The 17,194-nt window shown below is 54.9% G+C and overlaps 1 protein-coding gene across 10 annotated transcripts; it reads right to left on the bottom strand.

Annotated features, from left to right (window-relative positions):
* Positions 1-373: 373 nt before the first annotated feature.
* ST6GALNAC6 (ST6 N-acetylgalactosaminide alpha-2,6-sialyltransferase 6) lies at positions 374-13,194 on the bottom strand. 10 transcript variants are annotated; one of them, XM_046023563.1, is made up of 7 exons: positions 13,061-13,194; positions 11,853-11,909; positions 10,115-10,205; positions 8,114-8,293; positions 5,588-5,994; positions 2,619-2,726; positions 374-1,906 (listed from the first exon to the last, which is right to left on the bottom strand). In XM_046023563.1, the coding sequence occupies exons 2-7, from the start codon at positions 11,876-11,878 to the stop codon at positions 1,504-1,506; spliced, it is 1,215 nt and encodes a 404-aa protein (XP_045879519.1). In that variant the 5' UTR covers positions 11,879-11,909; positions 13,061-13,194; the 3' UTR covers positions 374-1,503. The 10 variants fall into 10 exon arrangements, with proteins under 10 accessions (XP_045879519.1, XP_045879520.1, XP_045879521.1 ...); XM_046023570.1 differs by having other exon boundaries at positions 1,573-1,910; XM_046023571.1 differs by lacking the exons at positions 11,853-11,909; positions 13,061-13,194 and adding exons at positions 2,228-2,280; positions 10,913-11,052 and having other exon boundaries at positions 1,775-1,910.
* Between the last annotated feature and the right edge of the window lie 4,000 nt (positions 13,195-17,194).

Below are 17,194 nucleotides of genomic sequence, written 5' to 3'. Positions count from 1 at the left end.
CCTGCCTGGGACGGAACTGCCAGAGGGCCCCTCCCCTTCCTAGAACTTCCTAGAACCAGGAGAGCAGTGTCTGGACCTGTCTTACCCGTTAGGGAACCAGGGCTCTAAGAGGTGAGGTGACTCGCCTGAGGTCACACAGGAAGTGGGAGGAAGGACTGGAACAGCCAGGTGGGCTTGGTTCAGGAATCCGCACACCTCTGGAGCTCCCAAGTCTCCACCCGAGCTACAAAACGCATGACTCACTGGCAGGCTGCGGAAGCTAGCCATCCTGTATGTGAGCTCCCAGGCTGGAGGGCGTGGGCATTGTCCTGAGGAAGCCCACAGCCAGGCCAGAGGGAGCCAAGCTCGATCCCAGAGACACAGGAAATGGAACGAGAGTTTAGGTGCATTTATTCCTGAACAAATCATTACAAAACCGAGTCTGGGGTAGTCGCCGGCTCCCAGCCCCCACCCCAATGTGCAAAGGCTTGCTGCTGGCCTCTTCCTCCTCCACCTGACCCCTCCCGCTCCACAGCCTCCTCCAGGAAGCCCTCCAGTCTTCCTTTCCAGACTCTGGAAGAGCAGGGGCAAGTCCACCCCACTGAGGTCCAGCAATAAAGTGCCTGGTGTAGAGTGAGGGGGCAGAACCCAGGCAATGGGGCTCCCGGCCCCCGAGAGCCTTCCCAGGCCCGGCTGAGGGGAGACCCTTGGATGACTCCAGCAGCTGCAGAAAAGGGGGCTGTGTGAAACCACAGTTTGGCTGGGATTACCCCTCTTTGGAGTACCCCAAAGGCTACTCCAACAGGTGGAAAGCCTGACTGCTGGATGGCAGAAAAGGGAGTCTGGCTCTTTAAGAGCCAAACTAATGGCAGCTGAGTGGAGGGACTAAGGAAACGGCTGAAGGTTTGTTCCTTTCCTATTAGATCCCACCGCCCCCAAACCCTGTGGGAGTTTATGCAAAAATACCCTAAGTTTCCAGGAGGAGGTGAGGAAGAGGACTCCAGACCCCCAAGGAGCTGAGCCCCCCAGCAAGGGGTGGTGGCTGGAGGGGTCCAGTCTTAGGGAAGACAGACCCAAGGAGGTCAGTGGGGAAAGTGGGAAGGAGGCCTCAGACTCCACGTTAGAACGTGACACAGGCAGAAGGGCGACCAGAGAGAGGGCAAGAGTTTCGTCCAAAGCCACTCGGGGCAGAGCCAAGACCCAGATGCTGGCTCCCACTTCTAAGATCCCCCCTACAAGTTCCCAAATGCCCTGGCCTGGCCTCCAGACACAGCTCCCACTCCCACGCAACCTCTCTTTCTGGCTCTGGGAAGTGAGGGAGCAGCACAGAGTTCCCAGCTCTGCTGGACAGGACCCCACTGTCCCAGCCAACAGGGAGTGATGCGGGAGGGGCGGTGTCCATCCTGGGGCTCTGAACCAAGGCCTCATGGGAAAGCACATGTCCTTAGCCTCAGATAACTTCAGAAATACCCTGATTGACTGCTCAGACCCTGACTGGACAAGAAATACCTCCAACACCCCTGATTAACCACATAGCTCAACTCCAAATCCCTGATTGGTCAAGAGACACCCCCAGGCCCTCACTGGCTGGAGGATACAAGGCCCTGATTGGCCCGAAGATACTCTGGCCAGCCTTGATTGGCCAGGAGATGGCCCTTGGTTGAGTGGCTGGGAGGAGAGAATGGTCTCTCCCGCCTCCCCCCCCCCCCCCACCCCGTGGGAGGTCCACAGGCCGGGTGGCCTAGGTCCAGGAGGGATGGGAGAAGGTGATCCCGTACAGCTGGGCCCAGGAGGAGAAGACCCTCTTCTCGGTGATGAAACGGTGGTGGTTGCCCTTGCGGCTGTGCTCATTCTGGATGTAGGTGACACACTCGTCCGGCCCTTTGGGCTCGTAGTAGTGGTAGGGCATGCGCTGGAGGCGGGGCCGCTGGCTGGGGCAGAGCAGATGGGAGCGGTCAGGGCAGGGGAGGCACCAGCGGGGCCCGGCCCTTCCAGCTCCTGACTTGCTAGAGGATTTCAGTGGGGGAAATCCCTGCCCCTCCCAGGGCCTCAGTTTCCCCATCTGTAAAATGGATGCAGGATGGACTATTTATGACCACCCAACTTTGTTCTTGTTTTCTGTGTGTGGGTTTTTTTTTTTTTTTTTTCCTTTTTTAAATATGATCGAAATTTTTCCTTTCCTTAAGAGGGTGGTAGTGTAGGGTAGTGGTAAGAAGTAAGGGCTCTGGAGCCTGGCCCCAGTGCTTACTGTTTGTTGAGAACTTGGGCCACTCACAAAATGCCTTCCTCAGTTTTTCTCATCTAGGGAACAGAAAGAAGGCAACTATCCATTAGGGTCCCTGTGAGGAGTGAATGACATAACAAATTTAGCCCGGCTTGGAACACAGCCAGCACTCGGTGAGGAACACTGTCACCTAGCGGGCTTGTCATGTGGTAATATTAATGACAGTTATTATTAATAAACGAACTCTGGACTCTGCCTGAGTTGGGGGGAGGCCCCCAAGGTAGAAGCCTAGATCTCTGCAGAGCGGTTTGAATGCCATAAAACAGAAGCCCTCAAAGGCACCCCCCAGCCAAAATCTCCGGGGTTCCATCCTGAAGCCAGTGACTGGTTGTTGTTGGGGGGGGGGGGCGCTCACCTGCAGTAGTCCGGGGGGACCATGCCATAGACGTGCACGTGGTCACACAGCTCCACCGCAATGACCATGGTGAACCAGCCGGTGCTCAACCACGAATGGGACTTCTCCCTGCGGACAGAGAGGGGGCATGCAGATGGGAAGGAATGGTCAACGCACCTGGAGTGTCCCAGAACTCTCCCTCCCCCGCCCTAGGGGCCCTGTGGGAGCATGTGACACGCTGGCAGAGGGCTTGTCTGGGCAGAGATGAGGGGTGTGGAGAGAACTCCTCTGGAGGAACAGCGCATGCTGGGAATCAACTCCTGGAGATTTATTTAGTCACGGCAGGGCAAGTTGCAAGTGACCATGAACTTACTAGACTCATGGTCTTGCTTGATGGAACTTGCTAGAAGCTGCTGTCCCCACACTAGGAGCAAACACCTAACGGGAGACTCATCAGAGGTCATGCTGTGACCCCAGGTTCAGAGCAAGGCATAGGAAGGAGCCAAGGGTCTAGAGCTGGGCTGCCCACTACAGCAGCCAGGAGCCACATGTGGGCGCACGTGGGCACATGACTTGTGGCTGAAATGTGCTATCAGTGTAAAATATGCATGGAATGTTTTAGTGTGAAAAAACACAGAAAACTGGGGCACCTGGGTGGCTCAGTGGGTTAAGCCTCTGCCTTTGGCTCAGGTCATGATCTCAGGGTCCTGGGATCAAGCCCACATTGGGCTCGGGAAGCTGGCTCAGCAGGGAGTCTGCTTCCCCCTCTCTCTCTGCTCCTCTCCTTACTTGTGATCTCTGTCTGTCAAATAAATAAAATCTTTAAAACACACACACACACACACACACACACAGAAAATGTCACTGGTGGTTTTTTACTATATGTTTAACTAAAAATAGTTTGGATATATTTGATGGAAAGTGGTTCTTTGGAAAGTTTTTTGTTTTTTAAAGATTTTATTTATTTATTTGACAGAGACACAGCGAGAGAGGGAACACTAGCAGGGGGAGCAGCAGAGGAAGAGGGAGAAGCAGGCTTCCCACCGAGCAGGGAGCCCGATGTGGGGCTCAGTCCCAGGACCCTGGGATCATGACCTGAGCCGAAGGCAGATGCTTAACGACTGAGCCACCCAGGCGCCCCCTTTGGGAAGTTTGAATAGAAAATAAACTTCTCATGAGACTGACAAAGAAAAAGAGAGAAAAGACATAAATTACCAATATCAAGAATAAAACAGAGGCTAGCCTCACAGACCCTGTAGATATGGGAAGGGTGGTAAGCAAACCATAAGCAATTACGTACATAAATTTCCCAACTTAGATGAAATAGGCCAATTCCTTGAAAATCAAGATGAAACCAAAACTCAGCCAAGATGAAACTCAGCCAAGATGAAACTCAGCCAAGATGAAACAGATTAACCTGAGTATGTGTGACTATTAAGAAACTGAATTCATTAAAAAAAAAAAAAGAAAGAAAGAAACAATTCATCGTTCAAAACCTTCATAAAAGAACTCTCCAGGCCTAGACAGTTTCACTGGCAAATTCTACTAAACATTTAAAGAAGAAATAACACCAATTCTACACATTTTTCTGAGGCCAGCATTACCCATAAGGCCAAAGCCAGGCAAAGACAGCAGAAAACTACAGATTGATATCTCTCGTGAACACAGACACAAAAATCTCAACAAAATATTAGCATGTCATATCCAGCAATATATAAAATAATATACTACAACCAAATGTAGTTTATTCTAATAATGCAAGTCTGATTCAATATTCAAAAATCAATCAATATTCAAAAATACACGTGGTGGCATAATCCACCATACTTATAGCCTTAAGGAAAACCACATAAGCATATCAACTGATACAGAAAAACACTTGATAAAACTTAATATCCAATTATGATGAAGACTCTTCGCAAATTAGAGAAGGGAACTTCTTCAACTCAACAAAGGACAGCTAAAAACTCTACAGCTAACATGTTATTCAATGATGAAAGACCAAATGTTTTCCCACTAAGACTGGGACCAAGGCCAAGGATGTCTACTCTTACCACTCTCCATACAATCTGACCTTGTATCAAAAGTCCTAGCCAATGTAATAAGGCAAGAAAAAGAAATAAGAAGCATACCACTGGAAAGAAAGAAAGAAAACTGTTCTGAATTACATGTCCTTACAACATGATTACATGTATAGAAAATCCCAATGCACCTGGAAAAATCTCCCAGAACCAGTAAGTAAGTTTGGCAGGATTATAGGATACAAAGTCAAGCCACAAATATCAATCGTATTTCTGTATACTAGCAATGAATAATTGAGAACCCCCTAAAACTCTAACTACAATTTATTGTATCTTCAAATCTTAACTATTTAGGGATAAAACAAAGTATAGGATCTATATGCTGGAGGTATTGGGTTAAATAAAATATATTAAGATGAATTTACCTGTTTCTTTTTACTTTATTAATTTGGCTCCTACAGAAATTTAAATTTAAAATAAATTGAAATATGACTTGCATTATATTTCTACTGGATAGCACCAGCCTAGCTTTTTTGGAGCGATCAGCCAGAAAAGGACATGCTGGCAAAGATGTATTCTTAGGATAGAGCATGCTGGGAGCAACTATATGACTAAAGTAAGACATGCTCGGTTCAGTGAATACCTGCCATGAGCCATTGGGAGCTCTCCTAGAAAGATGCTAGGCGTAAGCCACCTTAGAGCAAAGCATGCTGGGAGCCCTGTTCCCTCGGAGCAATGCATGCTGGGAGGAAGCCCTCCTGGGGAGACAAGACAGTGCAGAGTATGTTGGAAGTAACTCCTGCTAGGGGCTGGACATGAAGAAAATTCCCCTGGAAAACATGACCAGAGGGTGGCAGGAAGTGATCACACCCTCAGAGCAGTGCGTGCTGGGAACAGCAGGCCCTCCGGGCAGAGAATGCTGATGGGGAGCGCAGGGCTGGCCAGAGGGGGCAGGCAGGAGGCTGGTACCTGTCCTTGCCCGTCTCACCCCGGAACAGGTCGTCAAACTGGCGCATGCGGCCGGGAGAGACGGCATAGGCCTCCATGTTGGGGAACACCAGGCCTGCCCGCTGGATGACACGCACAAGGCTGCCCTGGGGCTTCTGCATCTTGTTTGGGGGCCCCCAGAAGATGAACACGGTTTCGGGGGTCCGGTTGACGAACTCCTGGGGCCTCCGAAGCACACGGAACACGCTGGAATGGGCGACCACACGGAAGGTGGTCTTGTTGCCTACGTCGGCTGAGTAGCCCGTGGTGGGCGCATCGTTCATGCGGATGGTGCACTCGGCTCGCTCAATCTCGGGGCCCAGCTTGGTTCCCAGCAGGTGGCTAGAGCTGGTGACGATCACACACTGGTGGCACCGGGAGGGCAGCGTCTGGGAGGGGGCGGGCAAAGTCAACACCGTCTGTCATGTCCACTCAATGCCAGGCCCTATGCTCTGCCTCTTGGAGGCAGGAATTAATTTGCCCATTTTATTTTACTTATTTATTTATTTTTATTTACTTATTTAGAGAGTGTGATGGGGGGAGGGGTGGGCAGTGGGAGAGAAAGAATCTTAAGCAGGCTCCACGCCAAGCACGGAGCCCAACGTTGGGCTCAAGATCATGGCCAGAGCCACAATGGAGAGTCAAACACCCAACTGAATGAGCCACCCAGGTAACCCTATCTTGCCCATTTTAAAGACAAGGAAACTGAAGGCTATTCCTTTGACAATAAATATTACAGCAACTGGCTAATAGCCAAATAGCAGGGACAGAGCAATGAATAAAAGGGACCCCCTCTCTGCCTTCAAAAGGCTCACGGTCAGAGAGACAGACAGTGAACAAGTAAAAAACTAATGGCAGGTGGTGAGTGAAACATGCTTCAAAGACAATGCAGTTCCGGCAAGGGATCAAGAGAGACAGGGGTGGGGGCTACTCTGGAAGATCATCTGGCAGGGCAGGGCGGGGGGTGGCTCTCGGAGCTGAGACCTGGAAGATGAAAAGGAACCACGTAGGAAAGTTAACAAGGCAGGAAACACAGCAAGACCAGAGGTTCTGATATGGGAATGACCACAGTGTGTTGAGAGGCAAAAGGCGGCCACTCGGCTGGGGCAGAGTGAAGGAACAGGAGGACAGGACAGTCATGCAGGGATGTCCCCAAAGTCACACAGCAGAGGAGGGTAGCACCTGGGTAGGAACCAGAGCCCCAGCCCAGTCCAGTTCCCCTAAGAGGACATCCTCCCCTGGGCACCCAGGACATTTCCGCACCACCCACAAACCACACCCCACCTTGTCAGTCCGGACAGGGTGTGGAAGCCCCTCTGGGCCTTTGTTTCCCCACTGGTGAATGAGTCAGAACCACATGTTCTCTGGGGCCTAATTTCTTGCCATGGAATTCCTGTTTACCCTTTAAGCCCAAGCTCAGGAGCTACCTCCTTCAGGCAGTCCTCCCTGAGTCCTGACTCTGAGATCTGATGACAGATGCCATGGACCGCAAATGAGGACTGTTCCAGCTTTCCCGAGCTCTACGGGCATGCCTGTCCATAAGCCCAGGGCTGCCTCATTCCCTTCTTTCCGTGTCGCCCACACTCAAACTCTTCTGCTTTTTTCCAGGTTCCGTTATTTTTATTTTCAGAGTTCTCAGGGTCTCTTAGGATCCCTTAGGGTCTAGAGACAGATGCTGATCTGTCTCTGAAGACCTGCTAATGGGCCCTTTCCAGGAAGGGGTGTATTCAGATCCTGAGAAATTTAGGAGGATTTGTGAGGGAGGAAGGTGGAGTCCATATTCCAGGCCAACGATTATCTCCTCGCCCTCCTAGAAAACATTTAGGGCTTAGAGGCTTCTAGGGTGGACCCCCAAAACACAACGTCAGTCTCATGGCTACGCAAGGCAAATAGAAGTCCTGGGAATAATGTTTGGGTTCTCTACTGAGCTGCAAGTCTGGGAGGTGGGGGGCAATACCGTGGCTCCTCCCCTCCCTGGCTGTGTGGCTTTGGACAAGTGACTTTACCTCTCTGAGTCTTGGTTTCTCCATCTCTTCAACGGAGCTAACAATGCTGACCTCACAGGGTCGGTATGATGATTACCGCTAATTACAGTACCCAGCACACAGCAGGCAACTGACAAAGGACAGCCATTATTAGGACTGTTTCTGGGTTGTACTCCGGTGCTCAGCTGCCAAACCCCGTGTGGACTCCCCAGCAGGGGCAGAGATCAGGGAAAACCAGAGACATCTCTCCTTAGGGATTCTGACTCACTAGGCAGTAGGGTATCAGGGCTAAAAATGGGACCTTGAAGAAAATGGAGGCCCAGAGGGGGACAAGGGCACCTGTTTGAGGTCACACGGCCAACAGGGGGCTGAAGGAACTGGAAGCCAGGGCCTTGACTCTCACTTAGGAAGAACGGACGTAGCAGAGAGAAGAGGTGGAGAAGGTGGGGACAGAGATGGTGGGCAGTGGGGTGAGTCAGCCGTCAGCCCGGACTCGGGGAGCTCCCCAGAGCTGTCACGCTACCTTGTTGCCGAGAATCGGGACGTACGCGTTGGTGATGCTCCACTTCCTGACGTTGATGGGCTTGCGGGTGCGGCCCCGCAGGGAGCCGTAATGGAAGACCTCATTGGCACTGTTGGAACTGTAGAGGATGAGGATGGTGATGAGGGCGAAGAGAACCACGAACACTGCTGAGCGCTGCTCCTGGAGAGGGGAGAGGACACTGAGCGCCCAGCCACCACAAAGGCCTCCGCCTCGTCCTTGCCACCTGCCTTGCCCGGCTCCCTCCTGCTCATCCTTCCGGACCAGCTCAGACACCACCCCCTCGGGCCCCCTGAGCACCCCCATCCCAGCACCGGTCACGCTGCATTCAAACTGCCATCCCCCTCTCCCCGCCCTGTTAAGACCATAATAATCTCTGAGGGCTGGGACCGAGACAGCCTCAATGGCCACCGTATCCCAGCTCCCGGTGCACAGAAGCCCAGAGGGTTCTCAGGGAGGATTCGCTGGATTGGATTGCATGTGTCAGAGGGATCCCTCCAGGGGCAGCTGGAAGGATGCTGGGAAACAGCTGGGGCACTCAAGGGACAGGGCCCAAGATCTTTCCCAAACAGGAACTCTCTGTAATATTTATCTTTCATTAAGTCTGGAGGGGACGGATCTGGTCAGGAATTGGGGTGCATGGGCACTCAGGGCCCACCGTGTCACCGACAGGGCAGGAAAGGGATATCCAAAGTATCTGCTGGGATTAATCCGCCCAGGCCCTGCACGGCCAGGTAAATTCTGGAAGTCCTGGCTCCTCGTGCTAAGATCTCCGTGCTGCTTGTTCATGTATCGCTTCTCAGGTCCAAGTTCACCCTCTTTGTCTGCTCTGCGAAAATGGACCTGGGCCCTTACATGTGTTTCTTTGCCAGTTAATTGCAGATTGAGCTTTGTCGGTAAATGGCACTGAGAGACAGTGCAGGAGAAAAGGAGTTTGCTTCCTGCGGCTGGGGGGCCTGACGCGTGGTCCGTGCCCTTGCCCCTCCACAGCATAGGGCTCCCACAGCACTTGCTCCAGCCCCGGTGCCTGGTGGCCAGGAGCTGCCAGCAGCTAGCAGCTGGACGCACCCTGCAACTCCCCTCCAACCCCCCTCCCTTGCCTTCAGGCAGGCTGGGAGCAGACTGCCTCCGGCTCCCGCGGTGATCACAGCTTCTCCAGAGTTCAGCTCAGGCTGTACACTCAAACACCAGAGGCCATAATCTCCCTCCCTGGAGCAGTTCTGTACGGGCTCCAAGTGCCTCTTGGGAGTGGCAGCCTTCCCTGTAACCCAGGGGGTGGTTTTATGACAACTTGAGGCCAACTCCACTGGCCCAGCGCCACACTGGGTTCTCTGCCATCCCGTCGGCCAGAGCTGTGCCCTGGACCTCAGCCCTGCAGGTGGGGCCTGCTCCTTCCCGTATTCCTTAGAATTCCAAGCCCTCATTACTCTGATGCCTGGCTGTTGCGGAGAATTCTTTCCCCTAATCTTTCCCTGTTCAAATGACTGTGTGCTTTCCCTCTCCCAATCAGACCCAGATCGATATGCCCACATCACACTACACCAACCCTCGGGCTCTGCAGTGGATCCCTGGAAAGGGGTGCGTGGGGCCGGGCACATAGTAGGTGCTCAGGAAAACATGAATGAATGGATCACTCTGACACCCTCAGGGTGATGCTCACAACATCCTGTCCTCTTTGACTCTGACCATTGCCCCTCCTCCCCCCACCCTTCACAATCACCTTCTCAGCCCACCCTTTACCACAGATGGACCAGTCACAACTAGGAAGAGAGAGGTGGACCAAGTCTGGAGAGAGACAGGAGCTTGGCCAAAGCCAGAGATCAGTGGCCACAGCAGAGCTCAAGCCATGGCCTCTCAGGCATCAGGCACTTCTTGGTAGGAGAGAGGTTGGTGGTGGCCTAGGTCTGAGGCAGGTCCAAAGGAGCCCATTTCGCTGAGGAAGTAAAAGGCTGAGATGGGGACAAGAAGTGAAGGGGGACTTACTTTGTTGCTACTCATCTCTCTCCGGCGTCTGCTGAGGGGCAGGGGCCGGCGTCCTGCAGGTGGCCCAGGGGGCAGGGATGTGGGGTCACACCTGCAAGTCACAGAAAGGTTACAGCTTGGGAGTGCTCCCTCTAGCACAGCTGGTCAAAGGCTACACCCTCCCCAGCCCACCAGCCCTCCTACCCACCCCTGACTTCAAGGCTCTTCATTTTGCAGAGGGAGGTACTGAGACCCAGAAAGGGCAGGAACCTGCCTGTGGTCACAGAACCGGGTGGTGGCAGAGCCCTGCCTCTCTCCTTGCCCCTTGTTCTCTCCCACTCTGCTCCCTGAGCAGGGACCTCCCCATACCTTAGCTCTTCTAGACAGCTGGCAGGCCTTAAAGCTGGCTCCCCTGCTGGGGGCTTGTTCCCCACCCAGCAAGAGCCCCAAGCACTCCCATCCCAAACCCTGACTGAGGTCCCTGCCGCCTTGGAATAAAGCAATATTCCTTCTACGTCCCCAGACTCCTCCGCACAGGCACCCTTCCAGATCTTGCACAAACTGTCCCTTCTATCTAGAGCAGCTGCCCTCTTGCACCCTGCTCATGCCCTCTCATCCTCCAAGCCTGGGGTAGGCCAGCAACTTTCTGTGTGTGACCTCCTGGCTAGGCTAAGAGCTCTCTGAGGGTGGGGCGGGTACAGATCCTCAGTCACCATCTCCCCCTGTGCCTCCAAAGCCACAGGATTGGGTGTAGGAGGTTCAATGAATGATTCCGCTAATTAACAATGAGATCTTGGGGGGGTTAAGGGCACAACTCACCAATGGGCTATAATCACAGCCCCACCCTCGGGGGTGGGGTGTGGGAGGGCCTCCAGTGATGATGCAGCCCAGGACAGCCCTTCCTTCCTGCCCATATGCCCTCAGCGGCCCGCGCTGCAAGGGGACATTCTCACAGGCCCTAGCTCCCCTCCAGACCTCAATTTCCCCACCTGTCAAAAGGGAGTAAGTACTTGCAACCAGCCACCTCCAGCAGATTCAAGGAGAGAGGGAGAGTGTGCAGAGGCACAAACAGGGCCCAGCGCTCCCCAGCTCTGTCCTCCCCTCCAGGGGCCTCCCAGCTCCCGCCACTATCTCCGCCCCCTGACCTGGCCGCTGTTTACTCCTACACTGTCACCAGGAATAGCCATAGAACCTCGGGCCAAAGGAGGCTCCCCCCAATGTCGCTCCTGATTGGTTGGTCCCCGACTCCGCCCACTGACCGGTCCCGCCCCTCCTCCGCGGGAGCCCCCCTCCTTCCCGGCCAGGTCTCAGATTTCTCCCGGGCGGGAGGGCCCATCAGGGAGTTCACGGGGCCTCTCACTGGGTCCAGTGCCCGCGATACAGATCAGGAAACTGAGGCTCATTAGAAGAGAAAAGTCGCCTGTCTTTGGACTCACAGCCCGTTATGGCGCAAGACAGGAGTCCAGAATCCCAGCGTCGCACCCATCAGCGTTGACCCTCTGGCCGTCCAGGCCCTCACGGTCCAGCTGTCTCTGAGTGGGGCCTCTCCTCTCACTACCGTTTCCTTCTTATGCCCCACGCTCCAGAAACACCACGGCTCTCCAGTTCCCAGGCCCACCCCTACTTTCCCACCTTTGCCTGAGCAGTGCCCTCAGCCAGGGCCACCGACCCTCTGGTCAGCCCCGTCACAATCCTGCTCTGAGAAGGCCATGGTCACAGCATCTCAGGTGCCAGTGCGAATCCCGGTTCCACCACTTACTGGCTGAGGGGCCTCGGGCAAGCCATGTGACCTCTCTGAGCCTCAGTTTCCTCATCTCTGAAATGGGAATAATGAGAGTAGGTAACTTACAAGGTTGTTGAAAGGATTCAAGCAGATGTGGCAAGGGAAGCACCGGGCTTGAAAGTGCTTGGTCAGTGCCTGTCAGTAGCTGTTCGGCTCGTGGTTATTCATTGCTGGGGGCCTGCCTCACCTTGAGCTTGCGAGTGAAACACTGCCCCTTCTCCGTCACCAAGCCTAGCCACTTCCTTCTAATATCGAGGAAGGTGTGCAGGGAGCCACACTGCGCATCACCCACTCACCCCATCCTCCCGGCAACGCTGCAAGGGAAGGGCTCTTATTCCCCATTTCGCAGATAAGGAGACTGAGGTTCAGAGAGGCAGAGCTGCCCAGAGTCTTCTGGGGAGCCTTGTTTACAGGCTTGTTCTCAGGGAGCAGCCTGGGGCTGAGCTTGCCAGGATCTCCCTCCAGGATCTCCCCGGGCTGGAATGGGCCAGAGGCCACCAAGTGAGTGCTCAGCACCTGGCCTAGCACAAGGGAGCAGGCCTGCTGGGGAGCGACTTGCTCAGGCTGGGGAGGCCTGGGGAGGCGGCAGCCCAGAGCGTGGGGCCAGGAGTGTGGTCTCAACCCCGAGGCTGACAGAGCAGGAGGGCTGAGTCCCTGCGCTAAGGGTGGGGGCCACACCCTGCTCTCTGTCTGGGGGCTTTGCCTCTCTCGGCGTGGGGGAGTCCTCCCGCAGGGTCGAGACGCCCCCACGAGCCTCGTGGGAGGAGGGCTCTGGGGAGAAGGGGGGAGGGGGGCTCCTAAGGTCTACATGAGGGGTCGCTGAGCCCGTGGGTCCACTGGCGGGGTACGACTCACCCTCTACGCCCCCTCTTGCGCTGACCACCACCCCCCAGCTCCCGCACTCCGGGAGGTCCACAGCCCTAGCCCCAGCTGGGAAGAGGAGGGAGGCAGGACGGCGGCAGGCCCCCGAGCTCTAACGAGGTAGTCAGCAGCAGGGGCCCCGCGAACCCTGCGACAGCCCATGGGCGCGAGGACCGGGATCTCCAGGCGCGGCTGCCGGGAGTGGGTCTAGGGGAAACCTGGGGCCCCGCATCTTCCCCCTGCCCTGGGGGCTCCCCGCCCCCGCCCCGGGGCGCAGGCAGCGCTCCCCTCCCGCTACCCGCCCCCGCACGGCGCCCGCTCACCTCCCCGGGGGAGCGCCCGGCCCCCCGCGGCCCCCGAGCCCCCTCACATGGCGCCGGGAGCCGAGAGCCGGGGTCCGCGCTGCTCCGGCCGCCCAGGCCCCGCCGCAGCCCCCGCCCGCCGGGTCCTAGCGCCGCCGCCGCCGCTCGGGCCCAGGCCAGGGAAGCGGGCGGAGCCTGGAGGGGCTGCGGGTGGCTCCGCCCCGGGGCGGCGCTGGAGGGGAAGGGTGAGGGGCTGGCGACCCCCGGCCGGGACCGCACGAGCGCCTCTCTTGCTCCTATGGGCAGCGGGTAGTGGCAATAAACCCTACCACCACCACCACCCAAAACACACACACATAACAGCCTTCTGGAGCCCTTCAGTGTGAGTCGGAACCGCTTCTATTCGCTTTATTGCCGCCACGACCTGGATGGGGAAACTGAGTCCTGGGGCACACTGCGCTTGGAATCCGTCAAGTTTCTCCCTGGGCTCCCCTACCCGGGGCCTCCAGAGCCTTGTATCCACTAGCCACCGTGGGTGACCTCGGGGGTCCTCCCTTGGATTCAAGTCTACTATGCCCTCTGCTAGCTGTTCAGGCTTGCACACCATTTACCCTTCCTCTGCCTCTGGAAGATAGGAAGAACAGCCTCATGGGGTGTCGTCAGGATTAAAAATGTTAACGTTACTTCTTAGAGTTATCGGGGTACTCGTGACATCGTTTTATGTGATAGTAGCCCTGACGGGGACTTGGTCAAACACACAAAGGCACAGCCCAGCTAGAATGAAGGATGCAGAAGCGCTATGCACTGCCAGGAAGAAATGTCCAGGATATTTACAGGCTGTTCAAGCGAAGAAAGCAAGTGAAAGAAGTTAATCATTCTGGAAAAGGAAATTGTAAAAATATGCTTTCCGCTCCTGGATATGTATCCTGGAGAAATTCTTGCCACGTGCACAACAAAGTTGGGAGTAGCAGAGCTAGATATAACAGCCCATATATCCGTCAACAGGAGAATGGATTTGTTTCCTAGTCTGGATGCCCAGGTGGGATATATACACAGCAGGAAAAAATGAATGAGGAAACAATGACATGGATTTTAGAAACATGAGTGGTGAAAAAGACCAGTCCCAGAAGACAAAACTGCATGCTATGTTGTTTGTGCATATAGATGGCCCCCTCACAACCAGGGACGGGTTTAGCTTTTTGCCTATTCAAATGATTAAAGTTCTAAACCAGCAAAAGTCAAGAACATAGCTGTCTCCGCGGGGGGGGGGGGGGGGGGGGGCAGGGACTCAGGGGAGGGGAGAGGAGGAAACACAGAGCCATGCAGTTGTAGTAGCTCTTTGGTCTTTCCGTGGGACATGGGTTTAAAAGGGTCATTATAGTATTATGTTTTATAACTTACGAGTATGATGGATGACATCATTTGTATGTATCACAGTATTCAAAAAATAAAAGAGAAGGAGGAGATAAATCAAACGAAAATATGGAGATACCTTCTGCCTATCAGTGATTAAAGTGTTAAGAGTGATTATTTCCGGGGATGCCTGGGTGGCTCAGTCGGTTAAGTGTCTGCCTTCAGCTCGGGTCATGATCCCACAGTCCTGGGATGAAGTCCCTCATCCGGGAGCCTGCTTCTCACCCTCCCTGCTTGTGCTGTCTCTCTCTCATTCTGACAAATAAGTAAATAAAATCTTTTTTTTTTTAAAGTGGTCATTTCTGGAGTGATAAAATTATGGGCTGCTTTTGATTTTTTGTGTTTTGGGGGTGGGTGCTTAACTGTATTTTACAGAAATTTTAAGATAGTGGTTACACAATTTTTTATACTTAAAAACTGAGTCTTTAACTTATAAAAAAATAAACTGCATCTATAACACAATTTCTTTTAAAAAAATGCAACTATCTATGCTTGTAGAATTGTAAATGCGCACAAAAGGCCCGGAAGATTCCATGCTGGACTACTGGCAGGAGTTCCCCGGAGAATAGATACGAGGCAGGAGGGGTAGGTGTTACCCTCACTTTTTGCTTTGTTAACTTGCAGGCTGTTCACGATGGAGTCATTTGTTAAGTTAATACTACTTTGTGTTCCATTCAAACAAAAGTGGGGTGGAGGGAGGACCCAAGGTCCGTCTTCTAGGCTGTGGAGACACCCCCACTGGGCAGGGGGGCTCCGTGGGGAGAGCCAAAGGTGGACTCAAAGCCTCTTGCCCCCCCCCCCCCCCCCCCCCCCCCGCTGTCTACCTCTATGTGCTTCCTGAGCCCCACTCCACTCCAGCCACCAAACCTCACCCTGCCAGCCCCGGGACAGAAAACCACAGGGTAGGGAACAGGGCTGTCCAGTGGGAAGCCTGATATTGGGGGTTCAGAGAAGAGTAGCCCCTTGCCCGAAGTCACCCCGCAGGTTGGAGGCTGTCCCAGGGGCGGGGGCGTCCTGTCCCCAGCTCTGCTTCCTGCCCCAGGCGGATGACACTGGACTCCAGAAATCAAGAGTGCAACAACCCAGCTCCTGGGCCAAATCCGGACCTGGAGCTCCCCCCTCAGGCCTGCCATGTCTCTAGGCCCAGACTGACTCCAGGAGGCTCCGCTTCGGGGTCAGCTTCCCTTCCCTGGGCCCCAAGAACAAGATCAACCGTGTCAGTAATCACCAGCGTAAGAAGAACAGCTCTGGCCTGTCGGCTGCTTTCTCCTGTGCTAAGCACTTTGCAGACAGACCTCCCCGAATTAAAATAACCTATGAGACGGGCGCTACACTCCCGAGGGAGAAAGTGAGGCTCGGGGTGTGGGCAATTGCCCAGGCTGGGATTCCCCCACGCTTGCCTACTGAATAACCACGAGCCATTCTGCTCCGAAGTCCCAGGCCTGCCTCACGCCCACAGCAGGACTTTCATGGATGGCTGGCCAGTGCTGGAGCTACCCCGAACCTTGCCCGGAGCAGGTCCTCCCCACAGGACTGCCCGTCCACGGTCAGGCAGAGGTGGCCTCTGTGTCAGGCCTTCCTGTCCCAGAGTGGGCGTCCTGAGTGTGACCACCCTCCCTTCTTAACCCTTAGCCATCTTTGCCCTAGGAAGAGCCCGCCAGGACCTCCTCACCCACCACCGAAGCTCCCAATTTACACGGACTAAAACCAAGGTCCGTAGAGGGCTCCACACCTGCCCCCATCTCCCCACTACTCCCTGGGCAGAGCCAGTGTGGGAGCCAAGCCTGAAAGCCGGAGCCTCTTTCCCTCCAGACAGAGAAGGAGCCCAAGGGAAGGGCTTCCGGAAGAGAGGCCAGTGAGAGTCCCCAGCGGGTGTGGACCTGCACACAGGAGCTCTCCATAAGCCCGTGTTCCCGAGACCTGGGCAGCGGGTCTGGAACCAGGAAGCAGCTGGTTCTAAATGGCAGGCTGGAGTGGTCACGTGGGCCCGGTGACCTGGGCACAGGAGTCTACCTGTGTCCAGAAGAAACTGTCATCTTCTCTTCATCTGCCTAGATGAGGTTTGAGTGTGAGTTCCTGGCCTGGCCCCAAGTTCCTTCTGCGAACAGACCTCTGACGACACTTCCAGGCTGTGAGACTCACCTAGCTTCCCCTCTGACCTCGGGATAAAGGAGATGAGTCCCCAGCAGGCCTGCTGAGGGGACAAAGGGGCAGGGCTGTAGACAGGAAAACAGGGCCCCAAAGAGGGGCCGTGCACCACGGTGCCCCAGCCCCACCACACCCCTCGGAGGTGGGAGGAAGCTCCTGCCCCCAGCTCACCTCTTGGAAGCTGCTGGAACTCCAGTGGCCGAGAAGGGGCTGCCTCAGAGAGCCTTCAGCAGGCCCGGAACCAGTCACCGGAGCAGCCAGGGGTCACCCTCCTTGGCCCGGAGAAAGTAGCCGATAGAGTATTCCTGCCAAGTCACCACCCCAGAAAGACACATTATTTAGACCAACCCAGCAAAAAAAATTCCACCCGGGGGCAGGACCAGGACAGAGGTTCCTCTGTGCACCGGACCCGGGGGCTGAGCCAGCATCTCCTGGGAGGACGGAGCAGGAGGAGGCCGCAACCTCTTGGGAGGGGGTTGAGTTCAAATCCCGTCAGAACCATCTCCGGTCCTTGGAGATGGAGGATGAGGCCGTGGGCAGGGAGGCAGCTGATGGGGCTGAGAGGTCTTGTAGGCCTCTGTCCCTGCCCAGCCA

Source organism: Meles meles, chromosome 11, assembly GCF_922984935.1.
Source record: "Meles meles chromosome 11, mMelMel3.1 paternal haplotype, whole genome shotgun sequence".
Taxonomy (NCBI): domain Eukaryota; kingdom Metazoa; phylum Chordata; class Mammalia; order Carnivora; family Mustelidae; genus Meles; species Meles meles.
Note: the sequence above shows the minus strand (reverse complement) of the source record. Positions and strands in the feature narration are given on the sequence as shown.

Bases quoted from the DNA above. Each gene is read 5' to 3' on its own strand.
- ST6GALNAC6 (XM_046023562.1), bottom strand. From the start codon at position 11,007: ATGGGCAGGAAGGAAGGGCTGTCCTGGGCTGCATCATCACTGGAGGCC. The intron at 5,995-8,113 runs GTAGCGTGACAG...GCCCCCTCCCAG, and splicing joins TCCCGATTCTCGGCAACAAG to ACGCTGCCCTCCCGGTGCCA. The intron at 1,907-2,618 runs GTGAGCGCCCCC...TGCCCCAGCCAG, and splicing joins GTCCCCCCGGACTACTGCAG to CGGCCCCGCCTCCAGCGCAT.